The 27,700-nt window shown below is 53.6% G+C and overlaps 1 protein-coding gene across 3 annotated transcripts in view; it reads right to left on the bottom strand.

The window, feature by feature from the left end:
- Positions 1–27,700, bottom strand: part of SDK2 (sidekick cell adhesion molecule 2) — a 269,870-nt gene that overhangs the window by 111,300 nt on the left and 130,870 nt on the right. For all 3 annotated transcript variants that reach the window (XM_087441505.1, XM_087441506.1, XM_014789208.2), the window contains exon 3: positions 674–780. In XM_087441505.1, coding sequence (XP_087297631.1) covers positions 674–780 — 107 coding nt within the window. The remainder of the gene's footprint in view (positions 1–673; positions 781–27,700) is intronic.

The raw sequence follows: 27,700 nt of genomic DNA on the forward strand, positions 1-27,700 counted from the left end.
GCTGCCCCTCCCTTCCTCCATGTGAGGAAGCCCTTCTGGGAATTGATGGAATTGGGGAGAAGTCTCTTACCCCAAAGGCTCGGTGAGGGCCTACCCCTTTATCCTCTGCCCGCCTGGGCCTTTCAGCTACCCGACTTGTCATCTCCCCTCTCCCACCATAAGGTATCTCTTGACGCCCCCTGAAGATCGTGGGGAGCCCCGTTCTGTTATGGCTCCAGGGCTGAGAGGGTTGGAGGATGGAGAAGTTAAGGTCATGGGGGGCCCCGAGAAGTCTGCCAAGAAGAGAGTCACAGCTGGAGAGGTTCAGGTTGTCCATTACAAAGACCCCCAAGTGTGGGGCTGACTCCAGAGGAGGCTCTCGAAGCAGCTGATGGGGTCTCCTTTTCAAAAGCGAAGGAGCTGGTCCCATATAAAGAGTGCTGAACTCAGAGCCAGCAGATGTGTCACTTATCAGCGGTGCGACCTTGAGAGCTCCTGCCACCTCTCCGGGCCGTGGTTCCAACAACGGTAAAATGAGGACGCTGGCCCAGATCAGCCGGAAGGGCTACCATGAGAACCTAATGAGCATGGAGGGCTGGGATTGGCTCTGGCCAGAGCGTGGCTGGTGGGTGAGGACCCCGCAGCCCCTCTCCTGCTTCACCCCCGCCCTGCCCAAGTCCCCCGTGGTACTCACAGGCCACCTGGACCTCGGTTTGCCGCTGCAGCAGAGCGCCCATCCGGTTACGCACGATGCAGCGGTAGAAGCCGGCGTGGGTGCGGTCCAGGCTGGTGATTATGTACCTAGGGGGCAGATGAGACAGCCAGTGAGCAAGTCAGGCAGCTGCAGGGATGCACAGGTCAGACTGGGGTCAGAGGGCAGAGGTCACCTGCCACGTCACCCTCTTCCGGAATGAAGAGCCAGGGAGCTCTTGACTCTCTAGCCGTTTCATGGGGTCACAGAAAGGTCCTTATCAACAGGAGGGTCCCTCTCAAAGGCAATGAGGCTTTTGCTCAGGTGCCTAGCAAGTAGCCTGCACTTTCCCGGGACAGGAGGTGCGGTGCCTGAGCCCTTGACCCTGGCCGTGATCAGGCCTCCCAGGCCTGTGTCGGGTCTGTTGGAGGCTGCTGTCCTCCCCTGCCTGTGACTCAGAGGATTGAGAAAGGTGGGGCATCTTATTTTGGCCAGGGCCTGGGCCTGCCCAGGACTGTGCTGTAAATATTAATTGAAATGGATGGAGGTGACAGAGGCAGGAAAATTTACATGTTTCCCCAAAAGCTTTGCATCATTCCATTATTAAAGTTGCAGACGCTCCACTGTAGCTTGTGGAGGGAAAAGGCAGAGGCTTCTGAGCAGGACAGGTTGGCTGTCTACATGTGTGGGCCCTGGGGCCGGTGCAGGAACCCGAGGAGGCCCCTTGGATGCCTGCTCTGGGAGCACCTGACTGGCCCAAAGAGCATCAAAGTCTGTTCTCGGGGAAAAGGCTGCTGGAGAGCAGGTGTGTGGTGTGTGGTGTGTGGTGAGCTCACCTGGCTGAGAGGCAGGGGGGAGCCAGGCCACGTCAATGAAAAGAGCTTCTGGCATTGGGACATGCCTGAGTGCTGCTCTCCGCTATGGAGGGGGCTAGTTCCCCTAGCACCCGCTCTGTGATCAGCTTTCCCAACCCTGGGCAATGAGCAGCCCAGCAGGGACCTCAGAGGATCCAGGGGCTCATGCCTAGGATACCTCTCCTGTCCTCAGGTGTCCTAGGGTTTGCCTAGCTGACTTGGTGGACAAGCTTATTGTCACCTGTCCCTAGGCTATGCCAACCCCGAGATGGAACAACGTTATTCCCAAGAGGTACCAAGTTTTCTTTTACACGAGTTCCGGCCAGGGCCTAGCATCATCATCATCACCATCATCACCATCACCATCATCATCATATCACCATCAGCATCATCACCTCATGATGATGAAACCACAACTACCACTTTCTGAGCACCACCTATGCCGCAGACGCAGTATTGAGTACTTCTCATTCGTTTCTTCATTTCACACAGCAGTTCCCAGACTATCGGATATCAGGGACCAGGAACATTGAAAAAGAAGGGCGCCACATGAGACCATCATCTTTGCCAAGTAAGATCATTAAAACCAACCAGCCAAAAAGCAAACAGACAAACAGTCAAGCAACAAAAAACTAAAAACGATAATATGAAAAAGTACCAGGCAGGGAGAGAAAAATAAATAGAAATGGTCAGTATTTTATTTAAAAAGGACATTTTTGACATCACAATAAAGAAACGTAACCTCAGCATAAAAGCAATTTCAACAAATTTTAAACATAAATTTATGTGAAGCCCACTGTGCCAGCTTCACTTTTCTCATTTTCTGTGGACAGGTGCAAACAGTCGAGGGTCTGCATTTGAGAGTCTTTCTCTTAACCTCCATGCTAATCCCATGGAGGGGGTACTTTTCTTAGTACCTCCATTTTAGAGGTGAGGAAACTGAGGTTCAGAAACATCTCAACATTGACCTGTGGTCTCACGGGTAGTAAGAGGCAGGGCCAGGCTCCCCCAGAGCCTTTCTGTCCCCAGGCCCAGCTGCTAACCATTCAACACTGACACCGTATCTCGAAGGCCTCACCTTCCACCCGGGACTGCATAAGCCCCAGACTCAGGTGGGTGTGTGCCGAGCTTGCTCTGGCTCTGGCTCTGCAGCATTATCCAGAGCCTTCTGGCTGTCCAAGCCTCTTATCTCTGCCACCAGCTGCCGCTCTTATCTGTCCCTTGCCACTGTGCACAGTGTGATGATGGGAAGATAGCAGGCACCCAAGATCTGACAAATTTCCCATTCTCCTTCCACCCTGTCCTCAAGCCTATTGCAGGCTCTCTCTTGCCTCTGCCCCATCTCTCCTGCAGGGAGGGGAGACAGCTTTGGGAAAACTGTTTGGGTCTCAGAAGCAATGGGGTGACCTGAGAGGGAAGATGGAAGGAGAGATTGCCCGGAAAAGCTCTCTATCTTTGGAAATGGAATCAGATATTATTAAAAAAGCACAAGGAAAATGAACAGAAATGGCCAAAAAACTCCCAAAAAGATGCTTGACCTCTGTCACAATGAAAGTCCAATTAAAACAAGACAATGTTCACATATCAGATTGCCAAAGATTTTCATGATGATCACACCCAGTGTGGCAAGATTGGGAAGGGGTACCCTCAGGTTGGCTGGTGGAAATGTAAATGGGTCCAGGCTTTGGAGCACAATCTATCAAAATAAGAATATGCAAGCCTTTGACCCAGAGGTTGCACTCCTGGGAACCCGCCTTTTAGATACGCTTGCAAAAATGTGGCAAAAAACTGATACAAGGATGTTCACTGTGGCATTGCTTGTAATAACTGAGATAAACAAAAACTGGGAGCAACCTAAACATCCATCAGAAGTGGAATTCCATCAATTAATGATGCTGCAGTCACAGAATGAATGAGGAACACCTGTATGGGGTGAGCTAGAACGTTCTCCAGGATGCACAAAGCATGGAAAGGAAGTCAAAGCTGGAGAGGGGGGATGTTTATGGAAACAGAAACATGAGGAAGTAAGAAGGCAAACAATATCACAGCTGAGTGCTAGAGACAAGAGTGATAATGTACTCTTATCACTCTTAATAGCTTGTTTATTGATACAGGCTGCCAAATCCTTAGTTTAATGTTTAGCATCAGGCAAATTGACCCAATAAAAATAATTTGAGTGTGTGGCCAAAAAAAAAAGTCAAAGAATGGTGTAAATGGTATGATGCCATGAGGGTAAAGTGAAGTAGTATCTATATTTGTATATATTTGCACACACATAATCACACTTACACTCTGGCGTGTCCATAAAATTTTTTCGAGATGGATACTCCAGAACGTGTTATCTCCCTTTTGGGAGAGGTATCGGGGATGGGGAGGGAGGGGAACTTCTACTTTTCAATTTTATGTCTTTCTATGCCATCAGAATTTTCTTTATCGTATGCATATATTGCTTTTATTTTAAAAATAAAATTAAAAAATGCACTTTGAGCATATACTGTAAGTATACATTATAAAAAGGACACCAGGGACTCATTGGATCTGGGTTTGTTTGCTGATGTCAGTGACGCGTGGTGAAATTTAAACTTCAGTACAGGTGGATTTCTGCAGAAGGTTCTGTGTCCATTTGCTTCAGCCAGAACCTCTGGCCCCACCTGGAGCCCCGAGGAAGGCCAGCTGGCTGCAGGCCTGCCCGCCCCTGAGGCCAGGAGAGGCGGGCTGGCTCTGGGTCTGTGCTGGTCCTGTAATTGAGGGCAGGCGCTCTTTGGCCTAGCAGAGGGGGTGCAGCCCCTCTCTGGCTCCTCTGCCTCCTTCTCCCCGGGCTGCCTCTAGTGCTTCCCGCCTGGGAGACCTATTTCTGGTTTGTAGGCAACATTATTTAAAGTAACAGTTCCGCCCACTGCCTTTCCTCCCAGGGAAACCCGCTTTACTCCACCCAAATTGCACCTCCCAGGCGCATGGAAGAGGCGGTTGGCCAGCATCTCAGCTGCAAATCCAGCTTGCTGTAAGCATCCCTGATAATGACAGTAACAGTGCTCATTATCCCCCGCAGTGCTCCCTCCCGGGCCCCCAGGAGACACTTGCCTACAGCTCTATCTGCCCCACCCCTCTGTGGCTGCTGGCCTGCGGGGGGAGCTGGATGAGCCCAGCCCTGTCCAGGGGCAGAGGATGGATGAAATGCCCTATGCAGCAGGACCCACACCTGACCCGCCCAAGAGGGAGCATGGTGTTAGAGAAAGCGCCGGGACTTCCGACTCAGGGAAACTTAGGCTTGACTTTTGCTTCTGCTCTTAGGAGTGTGGCCTGGGCAAGTTACAGAAACTTGTAAGCCTCAGTTTTCCCATCTGTAAAATGAGGACAATGACGGCTGTCATTGATGTGAGCATTACAAGAGGCCCTGGACATAAGTGCCTGGCACATGGCAGGTGCTGCATAGATGCTTGTCCAACGAAGGAGCAAAGATATGAGTCATTGGTGGGGAGTGGAAGGTATTGGGGTGAGGTGGGGAGGTTCAGAGAGGAGGACAGGAGGGTGTGGCCACACCCCCCACAGCTGAGTGGAGATCCATTAACGGCTGCATGCCCAGCATCAGGGGAGCACATATTTGCCCGGCTGTGTGTCCTCAAGGTGGAGAGCCTGAGCCTGGCTCCTCCAAGGATAAGGACCAGTGATGGTGGGTAAGTGGCACCTCCTCCTGGTTGACCTGCAACCTCCTTCTCCTTCTAATAAGGAACAGGGGCAGCAGCATGGCTCCAGGGGCTGGTGAACACCTGGATTCACCCACCTCTAGGCCCCCCCTAAGGTATTTATTGATGTGTTACAGGAAATATATTCACAGGATTCAAAATTCAAAGAATAAAAGAAAAGACAGAGAGTGAACATCTCTCCCATCCCTCTCCCCCAGCTGCTCGGTCATTCCCAGGTCCCAACACACACATGGAGGAAACTACTGTTATTAGTTTCCTGAGTATCTTTTCACAATTTCTTTACACAAATGCAAGCCAGTGCAAATTTATAATCGTTCCCCTTTTAAGCAGGAGCCGCGGCCTCCTGTACTCGCTGTTCTGCTCCTTGCTTTGTGCATGTGACAAGACATCTTGGAGAGCTTTCCACAACAGCACTTAGAGCTTCCTCAGGCTTTCTGACAGCTGCAGAAGAGCGAGGAATCTCTTGGACGGAGGAAGCTTTGCTTTCTCCCGGTTAGATGGTCAAGGAGAGCAGGCGGCGGAGAGAGAGGCTTGGGGGCCGGGCTTGGGGCCGGGATGGGAAGAAAGGAAGACGCGCCCAGAATCCACACCGTTCTCTTTGCTCCATCACAGTGTCCTGATTTAACCCGGCAGGACCCTGCCATCTCAGTCCACACTTCTGAGATGAAGAGATGGGCTCGGGGTGGAGGGCACACGACAACAACTCAGAGAAGAGCCAGGACAGATAATTGGATTTTTAGAGACATGAGATGGGCAGGGGAGAAAAGTGCTGCCTAACCAATGTGGCATCTTCTCCAGCACACGTGGAAACACACAATGCCCTTTGTGGTTCGAGTCCTTGAGTGTCACAGTTGATATTTAAAATGATTCTTACTTGCATTAAATAAGATATTTCAATTCCACGAAGCTGTCAGGAGCTGATGCGGACACCAGAAATAATAGGCACACTCTCCTTGTATTGTCCTCGTTAATAAATCAGATGCCAGAGATGCACGCAACGATGCTCACACAGAGGAAGGGTGTTTGTGCACCTGCACACATGTATACACACGCGCACACACACACTTGTGTACACATGCACACCAGTGCACACGCACCCATGTGCACACACACACTTATACGCACATTTGTGCATACACATGTAAACACTCCCACCCGCGTGCACTATTACACACACCCACATGCACATTCATGCATACATGTACAAAGTTGTGTACACACATGCACACTCATGCAACCCACCTACACACAAACACACACCCACACGTGTGCACACCCGCCACACGAATGTACTCAGGCATACACCCACGTGTGCACACATGCACGTGTGCACACACTCATACCCATGTGTGCACTCACCCACATGCATGCACATGGTTATGTACACATGCACCCTCACACAACCCACACATGCACTCATGCACACACATGTGTACACACACACAAACACACACTCATGTGCTTGTGCACACACATGTACATACCCACCCACATGCATGCCCACTCATGCAAACATACTCGTGCATGGAACAACACTCCCAGGATGAACACACATCCATGGCCACTCCCGTCCGAGGTCACCCAGGGCACACCACCCTACTCAGTTACAGGCCCTCCCCACTCTCCCTCTCACTCTGAGGTGCAGACATGCAGGCCCTCTGGGCTTCCTCATTTAGACGCTCAGGAGAGACCAATGGCCACTCACAGACACATACATCGTCTCCCACCCAAACCACATTTTCTAGGTCCTGGGTGGCCCTCAGGGACAGAGATTTCTGGATTGCTGACCACTGGATGGTCCTAGGACTTTTCATTCCAATGTCCTGTGTGTGGGGGAGGGAGGCTGGAGGGGAGGGAAAGGGTAGCATCGAGGTTTGGCAGGAACAGACCCCCCACACTGTGCTCCCTCCCCAGGCTCCATCCCTGAAGGCCCGAGGTCTCCGCCTCTCCTCAAGTGAACTGTGCTCAGGGAGGGAAGGCAGCTGGGCAGCCACATCCACTGCGGGGCCAGCAGGGGCCCTCTGTGTGCTGCCCGCAGGTGTCCCTGCAGACGGCTGGGGCCGACACAGGCTGTGGGGACAGCAGTGGGGCAGGGCTCAGGGCACCCAGGCCTTCTGCCCTCTTCCCACAGGCTTTCGGGCAAAGGCAGAGGCAGCAAGTCCGGGGTGTGCACGCCTCCGTGTGCGTGCATCCTCAGAAACCCACAGGCACACACCGCACCCCTTCCTGCCGCAGGGAGACAGCTGTGCTCCAAGAACTGGCCACTGAGGTGGTGGCGGGCTAGAGAAGGGCTCTAGAGCGTGGGTTTGTCTTTGCAAGGATTCTTCAGGAAAGAAGGCAACTCTGTCCAGGATGGTTTAAAGGAGAAAGTACATGTACCAAGTAATAAATAATAATAATAATGTACCACTATATAATTAACATAATTACTAGTGGTATAAGAAATGTCACTGTCCCCTAAGGGCTTTAACATATATCAACTGAGTTAATCCTCACAATACCATAGGAGGCACATGCTAATAGAAACCTCAGTTCACAGATGAGAAAACTGGGGCCCCGAGTGTGTAAGTAACTTGCCCCAGGTCACACAGCTAATAAGTACCTCGTACGCTGGGACAGTCCAGTACACAGAGAAGATGAACCTCAACTGGCCACGGACCCAATAGTTTGGGGTCTCTCATTCCTGGAGTTTGCTCTGAGGAAGGACAGTTTTGACTGTCCACACTCCCCCAGACACACAGAGAGACTGCTGATGAGGGAGGGAACAGAGGTGTTTCTGAGCAGGGCCTAAGGGTTTGGTCTGGGGCATGTCACAGAGAAAGCTGTTGTAGGTACTGGCCAGCCTAGTGGCAGTGGAGACCCAGGGCGAAGGAGCTGGACCGCTCGGGAAAACTCTTCAGTGGACTTTGGTTATGGAAGGGGATCAGGTGGGAGAGGGGTTGAGGAACGGAGCTGACTGTTCTGTGTGATACAGTCACTGGAATGTTGAGTTTCCCTCTGGCAGCAGCCTTGAGGCTCCCAAACTCATGGGGTGTGGGGTAGCGAAAGAGAGAGAGAGGGAATGAAATGGAGGGGAGAGACACGGAGAAAGACGGAGAGACACACACAGAGGAGAGAGAGACAGAGCCAGAGAGCCAGAGACACAGAGAGACAGTGTGAGAGACAGACAGGGAGAGACACACACACACACAGAGGAGAGAGAGACAGAGCCAGAGAGCCAGAGACACAGAGAGAGACACTGTGAGACACAGACAGGGAGAGACAGAAACACGCACAGAGGAGAGAGAGAGGCGAGCGTCCTCCCGCAGGCGAAGCGGATGGAGCTGAGGACGGCTGGCCCTGGAGGATGATGTCAGGAGGGTACACCCTGTGGCGAGGACTGGCAGGGCAATTCAGTAACAGCGATTTCTGTTCTTCTATTTTAAGCTGTTTCCGTCCTGTGCTGTAATTCTCCTCCCACATCTTCGGGAAGAGTCTGTTACATGCACAACTGGCTTCTGCTAATGGTGCTTTGGGGAAGGAAGGGGAGACGCTGTGCTCCTGGCCAGGGGTGGGGGTCGGCTTTGAAAGGAGACTACAGCCTCAGGGGGAGGGTGGAGTGGGGGGACCGAAGATTGACGCAGGAGCAGGAGCAGAGAAGAAGCAGGCGAGGCCCGGAGAGGTGGGCACCATCCTCCAGAGTTTCTGTAGGCTGGGGAGAGCCATGGACTTGTCCCCTGGCAGAGCGTGGCTATCTGGATAGTAAAGGATGTGATGGCCCTTGGAGGTGGGGGTACTTGGGCACAGTGGGTGCCCCCACCACCTGGAGGACTGCAGGGGGGACAGAATGGGGAGGAACCCTGACTCTGACAACAGAACATGGAGGATAAAGGGACGCTGGATCACAGATGTCAGGTCTACGCAAGCATCGATTCAGGCCTCAACTCATCCCCTCACAGGCTTATGGGGTGGCTGGAACTTTCGGAGTGCCAGGTCCAGCCCCTCACGGTGCAGGTGAGCAGCAGGGGTGCAGGGAGCAGCCAGGACTTGCTCACTAAGGCAGGTGTCTGCGGTACCCGCAGCAGGCAGGGAACAGGCTGGGCACTGGGGACTCATGAAGACCTTGCCTCCAGCAAGTGGAAAGCTCCCCTTCAGCCTCACTCTCCTTCTCTACCAAACTTCTGGCAGTTTCTGATGAAAACAGGCTGCCTCTCACCTCTCTGCGTGCTGCCCCTCAGCCCGCAGGGTCCCTCTGAGCTTTCAGCTAGAATGTCCCCTCCAGGAAGACTTCTTGAATCCCCCCTGGGCTACCCCAGGGTTCTCTCCTGCCAGACCCAGTGCATTTGTCACAATTTAATGTCCTATGTACTAGTATGTGTCTCCCTGACCAGTAGGCCATGTCTTGTACATTGTCCCATGTCCCCATGCACCACGCCTAGAACAGTACACACTCAATGAACTTTCTCTGGATGAGTGAATGAAATGACCAGTGTCAAAGGCCAATAACACCCCCAAAGATGTCCATGTCCTACTTCCCAAAACCTGTGAATATGTCACCTCACAGGGCGTGATGGCTGAACCGGGTCCCCCAAAAAGAGATGCTGACATCCTAACCCCCAGCAGCTGTGAGTGTGGTCTTGTTTGGAAATTGTGTCTTTGCAGATGTAATCAAGTTAAGATGAGGTCATTAGGGAAGCCTTAATCCAAGATGACTGGTGTCCTCACAAGAAGAGACACGGAGACAGACACTCGAGGGAGAAGACGGCCGTATGATGCCAAAGGCAGAGACTGGAGTGATGCTGCCACAGCCAAGGAATGCCAAGGATTGCCGCAACACCGGAAACTAGAAGAGGCATAGAATGCACTTTCCTCGAGAGCCTTCAGAGGGAGCATGGCCCTGCCGTCACCTTGATTTCAGACTTCTGGCCTCCAAAACTGTGAGGGAATAAGTGCTGCCGTTTTAAGCCACCCAGTTGGTGGCACTTGGTTACAGCAGCTCTAGCAAACTCACACAGATGGTTAACAGGGACTTTGTAGCTGGGATTAAGTTAAGGATCTTGAGGTGGGGGGATTATCCCGGATTACCCAGTTTGTTGTTAGTGCCGTCCAGCCTATTCCAACTCCTCCTGACCCCGTGTACAGCAGAGTAGAATTGTGCTTGGTCTTATTGCACCATCCTCTCACCTCTTGGCACTGTATCCGACAATGCTCCGCTGCTATTCATGGGGTTTTCAAGGCCAATTTTTTCAGAAGTGGGTGGCGAGGTCCTTCTTCCTAGTCTGCCTTAGTCTAGAAGCTCCTCTGAAACCTGCCCACCATGGGGGAGCCTGCTGGTATTTGAAATATCAGTGGCATAGCTTTCAGCACCACACAGTCGCCACAGTGTGACAACGACAGACGGGTGGTGTGGTTCCCTGACTGGGAAATGAACGTGGGCCACGGTAGAGAGAGCTCCAAATCTTAACCACTAGACCACCAGGGCTGGCTGGATTACCCAGTAGGCCCAATGCAATCCCAAGGATCTTTTTTGAGAGGGAGGCAGCAGAGTCAGAGTGACAGAAGGAGATGTGAGGAGACAAGCAGAGGCTGGAGTGATGTGGGGCCACAAGCCAAGCAATGTAGGTGCCCTCTAGAAGCTGGAAAAGGCAGGGAAATGGATTCCCCCCTAGAGCATCCAGAAGGAACCAGCCTGCCAACACCTTGACTTTAGGACTTGTGACCTCTAGAGCTAGGGAATGCATTCACGCTGTTTTAAGTCACTAAGCTTGTGGTTATGTGTTACAGTGACCATACAGGAAACTCATACAGCCAGGTTTCCTCCAGCTTGGGAATGGAGCCAGGGCCAGGGCAAGTCTCTCTGACAATGTGGGATGGGACAGTGGGGCGGGGGTGAGGATGGATGTCATCCATTCTCTGTGGACCCTTAAGAAGCAGGCAGCCGCAGGGCTGAGCCGGGTGGATGCAGAACTGCCTGAAGGCTGCTCAGACGAGACACAGCCTGTGGGCCTGTACACAATTTTCTGATGGATGGTTCATTTCAGAAGTGGAGGAGACGCTGCACGGCGTCCCCTCCCACCCGGGCCTTCTTTCTACCCCTGAGGCCAGTGTGTGGCCCTGAGCCTCCCCGCTCTGCCGGGAAAGCCACGATGCTCTGATTGATCCTGGGGCCTGTTGTCAATGAAAGGGACAGTGGTATTATTGAGCTGGGGGCTGCTAACACTATGCAGCCCTGGCTGGGGTTGGCTGGGGGAGGGCGCCTGTCCCCCTGTTGGCCCTGTTGGCCTGGGCCAACTGCCTGCTCTCAAAATAACGAGGAAAAGGACTTCCTTAAGGACTTCCATCAGCAGGGCGGTACCCACAGAATCCGGGCAAGAAGACAGCTAGGGGATGGGGGAGGCCTGAGATGCCACTCAGCACCAGTGGGTGGCACTGTCACTGCTAGGGAGAGGAAGCAGGGACCCTCCCTCTGACAATGACAGTGACACAAGCATCGGGTTCTGAGCAAACACGATGTATGTTATCTGGTTCATCCCCACATTTACGTGGGGGGAAGAGACTCTTACCCCATTTTATAGCCAGGAGATCTGGGCTCAGACAGGTTGAACAAGTTGTCCGAGGTCACCCAGCTCGAGGGCAGCAAAGAGAGATTCAACTTCAGGTCCACCTGACCCTACGCCCCACATCCCACCTCTGACCTGTCCAGGGACCCTCGATCTGCTTAGCAAGCAGCTCTCTCCACACTCCAGAGCAAGATGCCTCTGAGAGCTGCCCAGACCTTGTCCTGACCCAGGAGCTGCACCTGAGCCCCCCTCGTAGAGAATCGCCTGCTGCATAAGAGACGAGAGTAATGAGATCTGGGGATCATTCTGCAAAGTGAAAAGTGATACGGGACATGATATTTGATTACCAGGAGCAGAGCAATGAAGAGACAGGGGAGGCAAAACCTGTCTAGGGTGCAAGGAGTTAAAACGTGCAGAGGTTTTAGTGCGGGTTTTTTTAAATGATTGGGAAAGAAGAAATGCTAAGGTTTGAGGCGGGCAGTGTGGTTACTAAAAAGAAAGAAAAGAAAAAGGAAGAACAGGAAAGTGAGACGAGAAGTGTCGCCTCCTGTTTTGCCTACATGACGCCCTGGAATTTTCCCCATTGCTTGTTCCCTGCTTCCTCCACCTCTGGGGGAGAAAAGAGGGGCTTCTCTGTCCTGGGGTCCGGGCACCTGGCTGAAATTCCTTAGGATCCTTTTCACAGTGAGGTGACCAGAAAGAAAGCAAATTAAAACAAGCTGATAAGGTGGAAATCTGGCCTCAAGGAACCAAGCTGTGGGCTGGGTGAGGCAGCCGAACCGATTTGCTTTCTTGGGGCCTCCCAAGTATCCAGTGGGGAGGCTGCCTTTAATAGCCTCTCAGGTCCAGTGGCAGTGTCGAAAGATCCTATTAGACCTGCCAGGGCGGAGGGAGGGCCGGCCCAGCAGCCTTTTCCCTCCACTCTGCAGCAGGGTCCTACGATGTGAGAAGCCCAGTTTGTTTGGGCAGCAGGGCACTGGGGCCCCTGGGGGTGCATCCATCCTCATCCCCACCCCCCTCACTCCCCCCCAACATTGTTAGAAAGATTCCTTGGCCCTGGGTCCGTCCCCACGCTGGAGGAAACCTGGCTGGATGAGTTTCCTATGGCCACTGTCACACATAACCACAAGCTTAGTGACTTAACGCGAATGCATTCCCTAGCTCTAGAGGTCCCAAGTCCTCAAGTCAAGGTGTTGGCAGGCTGGTTCCTTCTGGACGCTCTAGGGGAGAATCCATTTCCCTGCCTTTTCCAGCTTCTAGGGCACCTGTTTTCCTTGGCTTGTGGCCCCACATCACTCCAGCCTCTGCTTGTCTCCTCACATCTCCTTCTGTCACTCTGACTCTGCTGCCTCCCTCTCAAAAAGATCCTTGGGATTGCATTGGGCCTACCGAGTAATCCAGATAATCTCCCTATCTCAAGGTCCTTAACTTAATGACAGCTGCAAAGTCCCTGTTGCCACCTGTGTGAGTTTGCTAGAGCTGCCGTAACCAAGTGCCACTAACTGGGTGGCTTAAAATGACAGCACTTATTCTCTCACAGTTTTGGAGGCCAGAAGTCTGAAATCAAGGTGATGGCAGGGCCATGCTCCCTCTGAAGGCTCTCGAGGAAAGTGCATTCTATGCCTCTCTTCTAGCTTCCAGTGTTGCCGGCAATCCTTGGTGTTCCCTGCCTTATGGCAGCATCACTCCAGTCTCTGCCTCCCTTTTCACATGGCCTGCTCCCTGTGTCTCTGTCTTCACACAGTGTCTTCCTCTCTTTGTCTCTCTCTTCTTCTTATAAGGACACCACTAGGATGACCTCACTTAACTAATTATACCTACAACGACCCTATTTCCAAATAAGGTCATATTCTGAGGTCATGGGGGTTAGGACTGCAACATCTCTCTTGGGGGACACATTGGAACCCACAACAGGGGGTTCTCCAAGGATGCTCTTCAGCTCAGGCCTGAGACACAAGCAGGTGGGAACAGCAGGAAGCATGCTCAGGAGACAGGCCAGGGGCTGAGGGAATGGGGGGGTGTGCGTGATCGGAGAGGCGGGGGGGACCTGGGGGAAGGCTCACAGAGGCTGGGGGAGCTGAAGGCAGCAAAGTGTTTTGGGAGGAAGCGCTGTCCAAGGCAGGGCACAAGGGGAAGGTGAGGATGGGTGAGGGGTGCCAGGCATGACGAGTGGATGTCAGAGAGAGAAATTCCTGGGACTGCGAGTCATTGAATATGAGGGAGAGGCTGGCCTTGTGGTTGGTGCCAGTCCCCACAGGGCCTTATAGCCCAGGCTGAGGAGTTTGGGCTTTCTCCTAAAGACAACAAGAATATGTTGAAGGTATTAAACAGAGGTGTGAAACAGAGATTGGCCAACTCTAGCCCATGGGCCAAATCTATGACTCACTGCCTATTGTATGGCAGATGTACTAAGAATAGTTTTTATGTTTTTAAATTGTTGAACAAAATCAAAAGAAGAAATATTAATTCCATGACAGGTGAAAATTACATGAAATTCAAATTTCAGCACCCGTGAACACAGTTTTGTCGGAACACAGCCACACTCATTCACTGCTGCATCGACTGTGGCTGCTTTGCACGACAACCGCAGAGCTGAAAAGATGGAACAGGTTACATGGCCCACGGAGCCTAAAGTAGTCACTATCTGGCCCTTTGCAGAAACTGCTTGCCCGCCCTTGGTGTGAAACAAACAGATTTACGTTTCTACAAAGACTGCTCTGACTACAGCGTGGACAGTGAACTGGAGCGGGTCAAGGCCAAGGGGGTGGAGGCCGGTTTGGTCTTTGCCATTGACCAGGGGAGAGACGACGGGGCTTAACATGTGAAATGGTGCCAAGGGCCCGGGAAGGTGGGCATGTCTGCTGATATTGGCCTCAAGGAGGGGCCTGATGGCCGGGGGGCAGTTTGCGTGGACACAGCTGGCTGAGGAGAGGAGGGGGGTGAGCAAGAGGAGAATGCAAGGACTCAGGCCACGACAGGAGATGAATGGACAGGAGCGAGAGAGGGAATGTGGCAGGAGGTCATTGAGGGCTTCATTTTATTAAAGATATGAGAGACCTGAAAATGTTTACACGTTGGTGGATAGGAGAGGTTGGAGGGAGATGTAGAGAGAGGGGGTCCAGATCCTGGAGGGGGTGGTGGGCGACTCCTGTGCACAGATGGTGCAGGAGTGGCTAACAGGCAGGGCAGGAAGTGGGAAGGATTCCTCACAATGGCTTCTAATTCCTCAGGGAATTGGGGGTGAGGGGAGGGGTGGTGGGCTGGGGGCACGTATGGCGTGGAGGTGGAGAACGAGTAAGCAGACCCACTGAGGAAACTGCTTGAAGGCCCAGGTGAGGTGGTACATTGAGTTTGTGCCAGGGCCGTCCACACAGGTGGGCGGTTTTCTCCAGCAGGACCCGAGGCCTTACTAAAGGAGCAAGGTGGTTTGAAAGCTAGAGAGAGCCAACGCTGGAGTCTTCCAGGAAGCTGTGACAGATGGGTCACAACACAAGGGAGCTAAAGATACTGTTCAGATGGAGCTGAGATGATGAAGACCAGGTTGGCTGGTTAGGGAGGCGAGTCCAGGCAGCAAGGAGCCGATGGATGGTGAGGGCAGGAGGGTCAAGAGGCTGAAGGCTTGCTACTCAAAGTGCAGAGTGGACCAGCAGCATGGGCATCACGTGGAAAGGTTAGGAATGCAGAATCTGAGCCCCACTAGACCTGCTGAGCTGCCATCTGCATTTTGAGAAGTTCCCAGGGTGATTCTGAAGCACACCACAGTCTGAGATGCGGCTCTACCGTGAGGTGGTCAGCGGCCGCGGGGCGATGAGAGGGAGGCTGGGGCATGTGCCCATAGAGTGGGAGGTCTGAATTTAAGGTTTCAGAAGTGGCAGTCCCAGGTGAGAACAAGGGGCAGGGTGTGGCCTCATTAGTCCTCAGTTTCCCCGACTGTGAAATGACTCTGATCATAGTCTGATAATGAGTCTGACCATAATCCCAAAGAATGATAACCTTTAAGAACCCCACTTTGGCCTCCAGATTTTTGCTCCAAGCCCAGCTGCACGGCTCCCTAAGCCTGTAACCTTAGACAAGGGGCTGAACCTTGTTAAGCCTCGGGCATTCCATCTGTATGATGGGCAAATTAAAGGTGGCTGCCTTCTAGAAAATACCAGTACAGGCAGTTCTGCTCTGATGTGTGTTTTGAAAACATGCGTTTGTTCCCATGCGATTAATATATCAGGGAACAATCTGAGTACAACTCGAGTTTTGCGGCTGCTCCTGCGTGATCTTGTCCACAAGAAACACTAAGTAAATGCAGAAACCTGCACGCAGCTGACGGAGCTGCAGTCCCGCACAGCACGAACCCCCAATCTCCTTGGGTCACCGCGCGTGTTGGGAGCGCACCGCCCATGTCTAGTCTGACAATTTTCCATCTCAGACATCCCTCCTTCCACCACTTCACGATAACCCACAAGCTGCAACCCTCCAATGCCCACTTCCACATGCAAATTTCAGGCCCTTTCCAGGGCAAAGTGCCATATGTATTGTGGTATTTATGCATTTCTCAACCATCAAATATGTGTGAAACTGTGCAATCGTCTTTATGAGGTTCCTCTGTTTTTTTAATGTGTCCCTAATGAAGTTTTCGAGTGTTGTGCCCTATCCCATTGCCCCCATTAGCTCTGTGGTTTTTATTGCATAATTTTGCACAGCGTGGTGATTTCCACCAACGTTTATATCACATTATAGCAAAACCAACTGCAAAGCACTTAGCGCGGCGTCTGACATTCGGTAAGCCCTCAAGAAATGTGTCTCTATGTGATTACCATTATTATCAATCATTCAACCCAGATTGGAGGGCCCACAGTGTGCCAGAGACCGTGTTAGGTTCTGGGTATCAGCAGGCATAACAACAACAATAATAATAGCAAGAACACAGTTTCAAGGTATTGTGATGCCATCAGTTACTTCCATTTAGATGAAGATGTCACTGCTGCTGCCATACTCTGCTGAGAAATGCACGGCTCCCCAGTCCCACAGTTCTTCCAGTCCACTCCGTTCCTCCTCTACCCGCCAAGACAGCATACTATCCTGGAGGCAACAGGGAAGGAGTTAAACATCAGGGCCCTGGGCATCTCCGAATCCCAGAGAACAGAAGGGAGCAAGGACTTGCTCATCTCTGAGCAGGAACGACTTTGTGATGGCCCCTTTAATTACCATAAAGGATAAGACTAATTAATACCAAGGAGCATGGGGCAGATGTGCATCGTCGGAGGCATCAATGTGGAGGGGGAGCGCCAGGTGGCCCTGAGTGCGGGTGACGGTGCGAGCCCCGCCGAGCCTTGCCCAGCCGGCCTGAACTTCCTGCTTGGCTGAGTCCTGCTCTCTGCTCTTCACCAGGCTCCTGATTTCCCCAGGCCAGATGTTTGTGGGATTAATGAATGTTGATAAGGCTGGAGGATGCACGCAGTCTCCCCGGGGCTCCCCCCAGCTTCCCCGGGCAGGTCTGGTGGAGGGAAGGTGGGAAGGGGCCCCCCTGCCACCCTGCAGTGAGTGCCTGCTGTTGGCAGCTCTGGCAGGCAGGGGGTGTGTGGTGGGACGCCCATTCCCTTCCGGGGCAGACCTGGCTCAAGGTCAGGGCTGACAGGCTTTCTTTCCACCTGAGCCAAGGCTCCTGGTGTCGCTGTGTTTCTCCTCTCTGGGTCCCAGGGCTCAGCCACCCAGGCAGGGCAGGCGTCCGCTCCCCACGCCCTCCCCTAGCTCCCGGCTCTGAGGTGTATCTCCCTTTGAGAGAGTCCTGGCCACCCTTCCACTGAGGTCAGAAACACACACCCAACGGGTCTAGCGCTATGCTGGGGGCCCTGGGGGTAAACGTGATGTGACACCGTCCCCACCTTGAGAAGCAGATAAATGGTACAACACAGACTTTGCGATTTCACACACCAGTAAAGTTGCCAGCTTCCCCCCAAAACCATATGACATATCCATATCTAGGGGTAGGGAGGGGTGGTTGACTTTAATTTGGCCAAGAAGGATGTGAAGCAAAAAACCAAAAATGTCACGTAGATTTCATTTAATTTTAAAAAGCGACATTTTTAACACCAAAAGAGCAATAGGGATGGAGAGTTTTATGTACTGAATGAATTTAGCTTTATGAAAACGCATCACGTTGCCCTTGTTCGTGTCAGTTCACGGCAGCCCTGGCAGAACTCCACCCGGGCACTCCTCTACGACCCAGGACCAGGGTCTGAGGAGCTCACCCGGGCTCAGAGCTTCCCAGCTCTGTTGGGTGGATTCTTAACTCTTTTGGCTGCCCGTCTCCTCTTTCCTAGTTTTTGTGTCACACTCGGCACTTGACACTTTGCCACACACACAGTGGAGTTCAACAAGCCTGAGCAGGATGACCGCGGGCACAGCTCAAAAGCACCCCCCCGAGAGCACAGTGCCAAGGGGTCCCACGTCAAGCAACCCTGCTTCACTCCACTTGAGTAGCTCTGTGCTGAGGGTTGGTGGGTACAGACGGAGAAGGAGGGTTGTTGATGATGTATTTCACTTGCTGTGTGACCTTGGGCAAGTTGCCTAATATCTCTGTGCTCCATTTCCTCATCTATAAAATAGGAGTAATAATAATTATGATATATAAACCAGGCAGTTCTAAGCACTTTACATATGATAATGCATTTACTCCTCATTAACTACCCTATGAGGTCAGAATTAATTTTATCCAAATTTGGCATATGAAAAAGATGAGGAAACCAAGGCACAGAGAGGTTAAGTAACTTGCCCGAGATCACACAGCCAGTGGGTGGCAGAGCCCCGGGAGGCTGCCGCTGGATTTTGTGCTCTTCACCACCACACTATAGTCCCTAGCTGAAGGTTCGTCGTGAGGAAGTTAATGTTATTATTATTATTCACTTAGTCACTGTCCTGGGAGAAGGGAGCATCGCCCTCAGCCCGCTTGAACAGCCCCCTAACACTGGGCCCGACACCCACTCATCTGGGACAAGCCCTTGCCCAGCCAGCTCGTCTGGGGAACAGAGCCTGAGCCGGTGCTGCACGACATCCAGCGTCAGGGGCTGTGACAGGCTGCCCTGAGCCCCAGGGCCCAGAGCCGACTCCCCTCTCCGCCCTTCCCAACACCTGCTCAGACCCCGGGCAGCCGGCCCCAGAAACAATCCCACCAGCCCTGACCTTTCTGGCCTTCGTCCAACACGACTCACCTCCAGCACCTGCCACTCTCTTTGGCTTTCCAAAGTCACCCTCAAAGTGACTTCAGACACTTCTCGGGGGAACCAGATCAGAAGTGCATTAAGGAAGCCCTGCGGACCCGCCCACGAGCCGCCATCTGGAAAAGTTGATCTGTGCGGGCTGCCAGGCACCAGCCAGATCTGAGAGGAGGCTGGGAGATCGAAGAGCACGGCCCTAATATTTTGCAGCAACTCCAATCAGAATGCAGTCTACTTCCCTCCCTAAATCCGGGCTGGCCTCATGACTTGCTTTCACTGATAGAACGTGGTAGAACGTTTCGAAGCCCAGACCACCAGGCCAGGAAGGAGGATAAACCACAGGAAGAGAGACTAGCACCCCAGCTGTCCTAGCTGAGTCCAGACCCAGCTAATGGCCAGCCAAATGCTACTTCATGAGTGCCCAGGAAAGACCAGCAAAGAAGGGACAAATCGTGGCTGTTTAAGCCACTGAGGTTTAGGGTGGTTTTCCAGGCAGCAATAGGTAACTGACCAGAGGCTGTGGCCAGGGCCAGGCTGGGCATGCTCCTGTAGGCAGGACCTCCCCTCTGTATGTTGCCCAGGGGTCAGGGTCAAGGAGCACATACTGTGCTTGGCGTTGACTCAGGGACCATGCCCGATCTCCTCCGGGAGACTGTCTTTCCCAGTTACTGTTCTCTATTCTGCAGGAAGAATGGCCTCTCCCTGCCCCGAGACCTCGGTGAGCCCACACCTACTCCGCGCTCACACTGAGCTGGAGAACTCTCTGGCATCTCCCAGCCCCCAGGGGCTGCCAGTTGGAGCTGACACCCCTGCTCCCAAGCCCACTCCAGGGGACTTGGGCAGCTGGCTGGGAGCGGGCTTCTCCCTTGGTTGGGATGGGAAATTCAGAGTCACAGACACCCCAGTGCCCATCAGTCAAAGAGCAGAAAAGTGGATGGTGTCCTCCTGGGGGGACAAAGACACAGGGCAGAGACCACTGGAACCCTTCCACTTTGGGAAATCCCATGAATGGGAGTGAGGGGTCTCTGAGGGATACGGGTGAAGAGGGGCAAGTCAGGCACCAAGGCAGCCCCCAGGAAGCAGGGGTCATTACCAACTCCCCAGGCATCTGTTTAGATCATTTGCCTGCCTGAGCCAGTAACTGAGTCAAGATCTAATTAGTTTCTGTGTCCTGGCTGAGAGCCAAGGTGGGGGGCGGGGGCGCCAGCAGGATGATCTGGGGAGGGAGGAAGAAAAAGAGAGGTTCTCAGGGCAAGCTGGAGTCTCCAGTCCAGCTGTGTGGGGAGAGAGAATGAACATCTCATTTCCATACACTGAAATATCCTAGATGAAAAACATATGTGCCTCTGATGGGGCCCACCTCTCCCCCCCTCCCCGAGGACCTCGGGCCCCGCCTGCCCGCCCCACACCCATCTCTGAGCACTGGTTAACAGGGATTCAGGCCAAATTCAAATATGTCACTTTCAGGTGATGAATGATCAAACCCTTCCTAATTTGCATGTGAAGTTTCCTTGTGGTGGAAATAAATAGCCCCCGTTCATCAGGGAAGAGCTTTCCTTGGGAGCCCCTCATTAAAGGCAGCAGTGGGGCTTCATCCGCATCTTCTAGTCTGCACTCTGGGGAGTCTGCGCTCCTGGCCACCTGTCCCAGGGCTGTGGGGATTGGCTGTGGAAAATCCACCCGTCGCTGGAAAGTGGGAGGAGGTGAGGGGGGAGAAGAGAGGGTGTGGCTTGTGTGTGCACACCTGTGTGTTCTAGACTGTTCTGTGCAGTGGGGCCATGTCCCACGCTCCACCCCTAATTTGCAGCTTGACCCTGGACATGTCACTTTCCCCCCTGAGCCTCAGTTTCTGCATCCATGAAATGGTAAGGCAATAACTGCTCTGTGGACTCCTCAGGCCACCCTGTGAGAACTGAACACGGTAATACTAACAAGGGCACACCGTGCGTGCCTGTGTGGTGGGTCATCCTGGGTGCCCACAGGTGGACCGTGGATGGACATGCAGAGCGGTGCCTACTGAGTGTGTCAGAGACGTGAGGACACACGGGGGCCTTTGAGAGAGTAGCTCCTCCCTGCCTGCCCAGCTTCAGGGGGACCCACAGCTTCATGGAAATGTCCTCCCTGCCCCACTGCCAAGGGTTCTCAGGGGCGTGACGCCTCAGTGATGCTCTGAACCACTGGGACAACAAGAGGACTCAGCAGACATCCAAAAGGGGAGAGAGGCATGGGTGGAACCAGTGATCCGGGCGCTGGCCTTGGTCTTGCAGGGCCTGGCAATACCCCCACCCCCAACACGGTTTATCCCTCACATATCCTGAGATGCTCAGCCTGATGACAGAAATGTCACCAAATCAACTTGGATCTTGGAGTCTTTGCCCTCTATCGTGCCAGAACACGGCACAATTGGGTAGCCGGTGAAATCCAAGCAGCAATGGATGGAGACTCAGGGGGCCTGGGTTTGAATTCCAATTCTGACACTAACTCACACCCCATTTCCTCTCGGGGCCACAGTGTCCCAACTGTAAGGTGGAGGGCTTGGCCCAGGTGTCAGCGAAGCCATTCTGTGGCTGTGTGACTCTCTCAAGGCCCTGGGCATGTCCCCCAGGCCCAGGTCCCTTAGCTTGAGTCCAGCGAGGTGACACCCACCATCCATCTCTGGCTTCCTTGGGAGTGGGGGGCCCACTTCCTCACCAAGCCAGGACCCATTAGCGAGAGTGTGAGGAGATAGGTTGCTATGGAAACCGAGACAGCCAATGTTTTAGAGACTTTTGCTTCTTTTTTCCCTCTTTCCTCTTACATTTTGAACTTATTCATCTTAATTGACATAATTATTGCAATGTCAACCTGAGGCACAGGGAGCCAGCTGGGCCCCTCGCCGCCCACCACCTGCCCTGACCCTCCTGGGCTCTCCCTTGCCTCTCTCCCGCCCATCTGCCTCTCTCCTGTCAGTCACCAGCAGACCCTGAGGCTGTGGTGGGCCCCTCAAGTCCAGGAAGGACCTGTCCTAAAGCAGGGGGAGGCCTCCACCTCAGGGTGGGGGATGGGCCAGGCTTTGGGGCTCAGGGCTGTGTTAGGAGGCGTTCTTGGGCACCTGTGGGGACTGGGTTGGGGCTGCTACAGGTAACCGAGACCCCATGTTCTCTTCCAAGAGTGGCCTCAACCTCTCCACCAACGCTTTAAGCAGAACTTCCCAGAGAAGACCAGAGTGCATTATTTACATTTCGGGAGCTGGAGGCTTCTGCTCGCCAGGTGAATGAGCTTGGGCCAGGCTCTGGGTCTCTCTGAACCTCTGTCTTCTCATCTGTGCAATGGAGTTGTCATACCTCCCCTGCTCATCCCACGTTGAGGAACAAAGGAAGAACCGATGAAAGTAACCCTGTGCAAAGGAAGTACTATCTACTTGGATTGTCATGAAAAGACAAATGGGGGGCAGAAGAGACCCTCCCAAGAGGGGCTGGAGGGTGGTCAGCCAGTTCGGCCCTCACTTCCTCCTATGCCAGGCCAGTTGTGCGTGGGCCGTGCTAGACCCCTAACCCCAGCACGGCAGGACACCTGCACGCAGAGGAGCAGCTCTGGCTCCAGCTGGGAGAGTCTGGGTGGGGGGGCCAGCACCTCCTTCTAGATCACTGTCTCTCAGTGGGGCTGATGTGGCCCTCAAGGCACATTTGGCAGTGTCTGGAGACATTTTTGGTTGTCACATTTATGGGAGTTGGCTACTGGCATGTAGTGGGCAGAGGCCAGGGATGCTGCTAAGACCCCACAATGCACAGAGCAGCCCCTCACAAGAAGAGTCATCCCGCCCCAGGTGTTAACAGCGCCCCTGGGAAAGCCTGTTCCAGTCGTTGTCTTCCTCAGGGGCAGCACGGGGGACTGTTTGACGGTCCCTCAAACTCGGCTACCGCCCCTGTTGTTGGAGGCCTGCCCTGTCTGTGCAGACAGGCGGGATCGCCCGGTCAGCCCACGGGGCCTGCTGGCTCCCCGCAGCCCTCCTCCCTTCTCGGGATCCTCAGGGGCGGGAGGAGCAGCCTCTGGGTCAGGGGAAGGACAGCACGCTTGGCTGGGGATCTCGTCCTCCTCTCAGCCCACCTCCCCCATCCCTCCCTGAGGATTACGACATTTCTAAACTCGTTAACTTTTAATTACTACCTTCCCTCTGCCTGAGTACATTGGCTCTATGCCACGTACATCTCTATTAAAATTCAATTTATGCCCATCATAACTAATTCCTGCACTTCAGCCTTCTCACCAGCAGCCTTCATTTTCAGACAAGATGTCCAAACTCACGGCCGAATCAGAGTAAATCTTCAAAGAGGCTGCTAACGGGTACATGGGATCTGGCTTCGCTGGGGAAGAGGAGCCTGGACTTCAGGAGGGTAGAAGTGAGACTGTGGGCCGAGAGAATGAGGGGGATAGCCTGCCCTACAGGGAGGAGAGGGGTGGGCGAGATCCGGTATTTACTTGGTGGCTTCCAGGCCACCCTTTCCATTTATAGTGCCATTGATGCCCAGACACCCATCTTCATGAATGTCATGTGACATTCATAGGCACCCTGGGAGGTAGCCGTTAGTTTTATTATTCTCATTTAACAGCCTGGGCAACTGAAGCTGGGATTAAGTAATTTGCCCAAAGGCATACGGCGAGTCAGGGTCAGGACTGAGATTCACACTGGGGGGATGCTGGTGCTGAATCTTGGACGATCAGGTAGCAAGGTGTGTAAGGACAGCACAGGTGGAGGAGAAAGGTGAGTAAAGGATGGTGGTATTAAGAGCAGAGGTAAGTTCCTCGTTCAGCCCATCAGCAAAGGGGGTTGGTGAGAGAGGAGGCTGGAAAGAGGGGCAGGACCAGGTTACACAGGGACCTGTGCTCCCTTGACCAAAATCCTCTAGAGACTGCTCCCCACCTGCAGGATGTAGCCCAGAATGTTCTTCCTGGCATTCATGATCCTCCTTCTGCCATCTGGTGCCAGCCGTGTCTCTCCCCACTTCCAGGGCAGCGCTGTGTGTCAGCCGTCCATCTCATCATGCTCATCCCGGCCTCCACTTCTTCACTCCTATTTTGCCTCTGAGCATTCCCTACGCTCTCTGCCTCCACCTCCCCATTCTTCACTAGCTCCTCAGCCTGCCCATCCTCACTCTCTCTAACATCACCAGACGTTGATGTCCCTAAATCTTGCTGACAGTTGTTAGTATCCAGCAGCAGCTGACACAGATGGCCAGTTGGTCCTTCTCAAAACCTCCTCTTCCCTTCCATGACACCCTAGTCTCCAGGTTTTCCTCCTCTGTCTTGGCCTCTTGGCTTTGTTCTGCTGGGCTGGTTTTTGCCTCCTTTATGTATTTACCTTCTGGCGCCCTAGAGCTCTATCCTCGGTGCTGTGTCCACTCTCTCATGCTGCCCATTCCCATGGTGTCAACTGTCACGTTGACATCGGTGACTCCTAAATCAAGATCTGCAGCTCAGGCTTTTCTGCTCAGTTCCAGGCGTGAGTATCTTCTTGCCTGTGGCACGTCTCTACCTGAGGTCTCGCCAAGCATCCCAAACCGAGCACGGTGACTTCCCACGAAGCCCACGCTCTTCCAGTGCATCCTTCATCAACTGCCCCACCACCTACCTTCCTCCCTCCCCCGCCGTGTCCAGCTGGTCATCGAGTCTTGTCAATTCTACCTCTTAAATATGTCTCAGACCCATCCATTCCTCCCATCTCCACCGTCTCCAAGACGGCCCAAGCCATCACCCTCCCCCCATGACTGACCAGCCCAGCCCCTAACTGCTGTCCTCCAGTCCACTTCCCACCAGCTGCCTGGCTAAATATTTTTTAAATGTACATCTGATCATGTCCCTTCCCTGTGACAAACCACTCAAAGGCTCACTGAGAACATAGCTTTTCGCATGAGATAAGAGCTCCCTAAGATAGCCGGCCAGCCCCCACTTGGTTGCCTGGGCCATTTCTCCAGCGTCCTGCCCTCCTTGCCCACCCTGGCCCTCTTTCAGTTGCTCCCACCTCAACGTCTGTACACCCCCCCACCTCGAGGCCTCCAGCCCTGGAGTTCCACCTCCAGCTACCTCTATTCAGTCTCGAGTTCCCCAGTAACGCGGTCTTTGACCTGTATATTCCCTTGATAGCACTCATCAAAACTGGAGTCCATCGATACTTGCAGAATGATTGAATCTTGCTTCCACTCTGGACCGTACACTCTATGAGGGCGAGGGTCCTCCTGTCTGATTTAGCACGGCATCACCAGTGCCCAGTGTCTGCGTGCCAGGAGGGCCTCCCCCATCCACTCCCATCCACACCCCGTGGCTCATCCCCTCTCGGTTCAAGTTCTGTGTCTTCCAGAAGCTGCCCCAGTTTCTCTAGGACACTCCCTTGGCCTCTGTCACCTGCTGTCACTCCTTAGTCCAGGCACTTACAGGCCATGAATGCACATCCTCCTCCTTGAGCAGAACAAACGTTTCCCCAGGGCCGTGGGGAGGGCGGGCACTGCCTTTTTTCTGGTCCCCCTTGTCCAGCTCTGCGCCTGTGCCAGGCAAGCAGAAGGTCCTACATCTCCGCCTGATGAACGAGCAGATGTCGGTGTCCCCCGACGGCCCTTTGTCAGGCTCGGGGGAGACCCAGCTCTCTCTCTCGTCGTGGTTCTACAGCTTCCGTCCCTGGGTAGGGCACTGAGCCCCGAAGCCTCGCGGTCCTCACTCTCAAGATGCCTCCCCGGCAGGAGTTGCTGATGTTCAGGGATTGAGAATAAGAACCTAAGTGGAGGTGGCCAGCATGGGGCCCAGCACAGGTACATGATCTTCTGGAGCATCCCTTATTGAGAGTTAACACGTGTGAAGCACTTAGAACAGAGCTGGGTCCATGGTAAGGTCCACGTCTTGGCTGTGAATAGTTCTCCTTCTGCAGCGGTTTAGAAGGCTGGCAGGGGCCATCCCCAGAAACCTGGCCCTGGCAGTGTCACTGTCCTGGGAAAGGACGAGCACGGCAAGACAGCTCAGAGCAGAGGAGGGACACAGGCTTGGGGATGGAAAGATCCTGGGGGACACCTGACTCTCCAGGTCTGGCTGTGTGACCTTGGGCGAGTTGCTGAACCTCAGTGAGCTGTGATTTCTAGCTATGAGGCAGAGATAATAATAGTACCAGTCTCTCAGAACTGCTGCCGGTAAGAGCTTGGCTCCGCTCCTGGCATCCACGTGGCATGTGCTCTGGTATCCTCTGGGAAGCCTGCTGACCTCTGCCTCCCCGGCCTCTGCCGCCTGCTCTCTCTTCTAACGGGAGGCCAGAGGATAAGCGAGAGACAAAGCAGCTGGCTTTGTCTCCATGAGTCGCTCTTCCTCCTTTCCTCCGAAGAATTTCAAAGGCTGCAGCAGCTCTGCACGCATGTCCCCTGCCTTGCGCTCCTCTCTGGGGCCATCGTGCGTGTGGGTCTCTGCCTCGGCCGGGCTTTCTTCCCCCGCTCGCTGAGCCTGGGCAGTTCCTCGACACCACAGATCCACCGAAGGGCTGTCAGCCTGGCAGAGGGCCTGGGGACCCAGCCTGGGATGGGACGGATGCCCAGCCTGGCTCATCTGAGCTCCCCGCCCCCACACCTGCTCTGCTCCACGCCAACCAGGGGCCATCTGGGGCCCCAGGGGCCGGACTTGGCCTCAGCTTGTCTCATGCCCTCACACTTGCCCCTCAGGAGGGTCTGAGAGACCCCTGGCTTCCTGCCTCTTGGGCCAGAAGAATGACACACAGTGACAAAGGTGGGGCAGAAGGAGCCCGATCGGGAAGCTGTGTGTGTCTGTGCAGAAAGGACAAGAACACACTCGGCAGACAGACCTGCACTTGCTCTCTGGATGTCCCCAGGCAAGTTCCGGAACTTCCCTGAGCTTCAGGTTGCTTGTTTGCAAAACGAGAGTAATGCCACTCACCTCCTAGTGTTGCTGTGAGATGATGGATGTGAAGTACCTGGCGCCAAGCGAACCTCTATCAACAGTTCTTCTTGTGTGCACACCTGGTCATGCATGGGAATCTAAGTGTATGTGTGTGTGTGTGTGTGTGAGATCTGCCCAGGTGACTTATTTTTCTTATTTGATTTTAAGTGTGAGAATAATTATGGGAGAAGGCATTTCCAGGGTGGGACAAAATAATCTGGCTGATGACTTCGCCAGGACATAGTCACAAAGACAGAAGGTTACCGTCCATCCTCCCTCCCTCCTCCCCCATTGCCACTGCCTGACCTGCCATTTAGAGCTGGTGGGGTCTCCCAGCTGTGCAGCTCTGGCTGGTGAAATGGATGTAAAGTGAGGCTGAATTGATTCAGCCTGGGGAGATGGCCCCCGGTGGGGAGGGGAGAGTAGGAGAGGCGAGGTGAGGCGAGGGGGGCCGAGACGAGGGAGTGTGGGGGAACCGTCTGATGGAAGAGGCTCCAGAGGCAACATAAGAGGGCCTGACCTTTATGTGAGTTACCATCCCATATAGTCAGGAAGTTACACAAACACACAAGCGTTGCCCAGATGCACACTCACAACCATTAAACACGTATACAAGGCTGTGAAGGAATCACACACACACACACACACACACACACACACACAAACTCTAACAAACACATTAGACCTTATGTGTGTAATGAGTATTGTGTTCAACCTCCCTCCACCCGCATCCAGCACACACACTGATAGTCACTGTGTACGCCTGTTCCACAGTAGGGGTGGGCAGTGGGGACAATTCCCAAACTTTTGGGAGGGTCTT

The sequence above is a fragment of the Ceratotherium simum genome, chromosome 16 (genome assembly GCF_057802395.1).
Source record: "Ceratotherium simum simum isolate JZ-2026a chromosome 16, ASM5780239v1, whole genome shotgun sequence".
In the NCBI taxonomy this organism is placed as follows: Eukaryota; Metazoa; Chordata; class Mammalia; order Perissodactyla; family Rhinocerotidae; genus Ceratotherium; species Ceratotherium simum.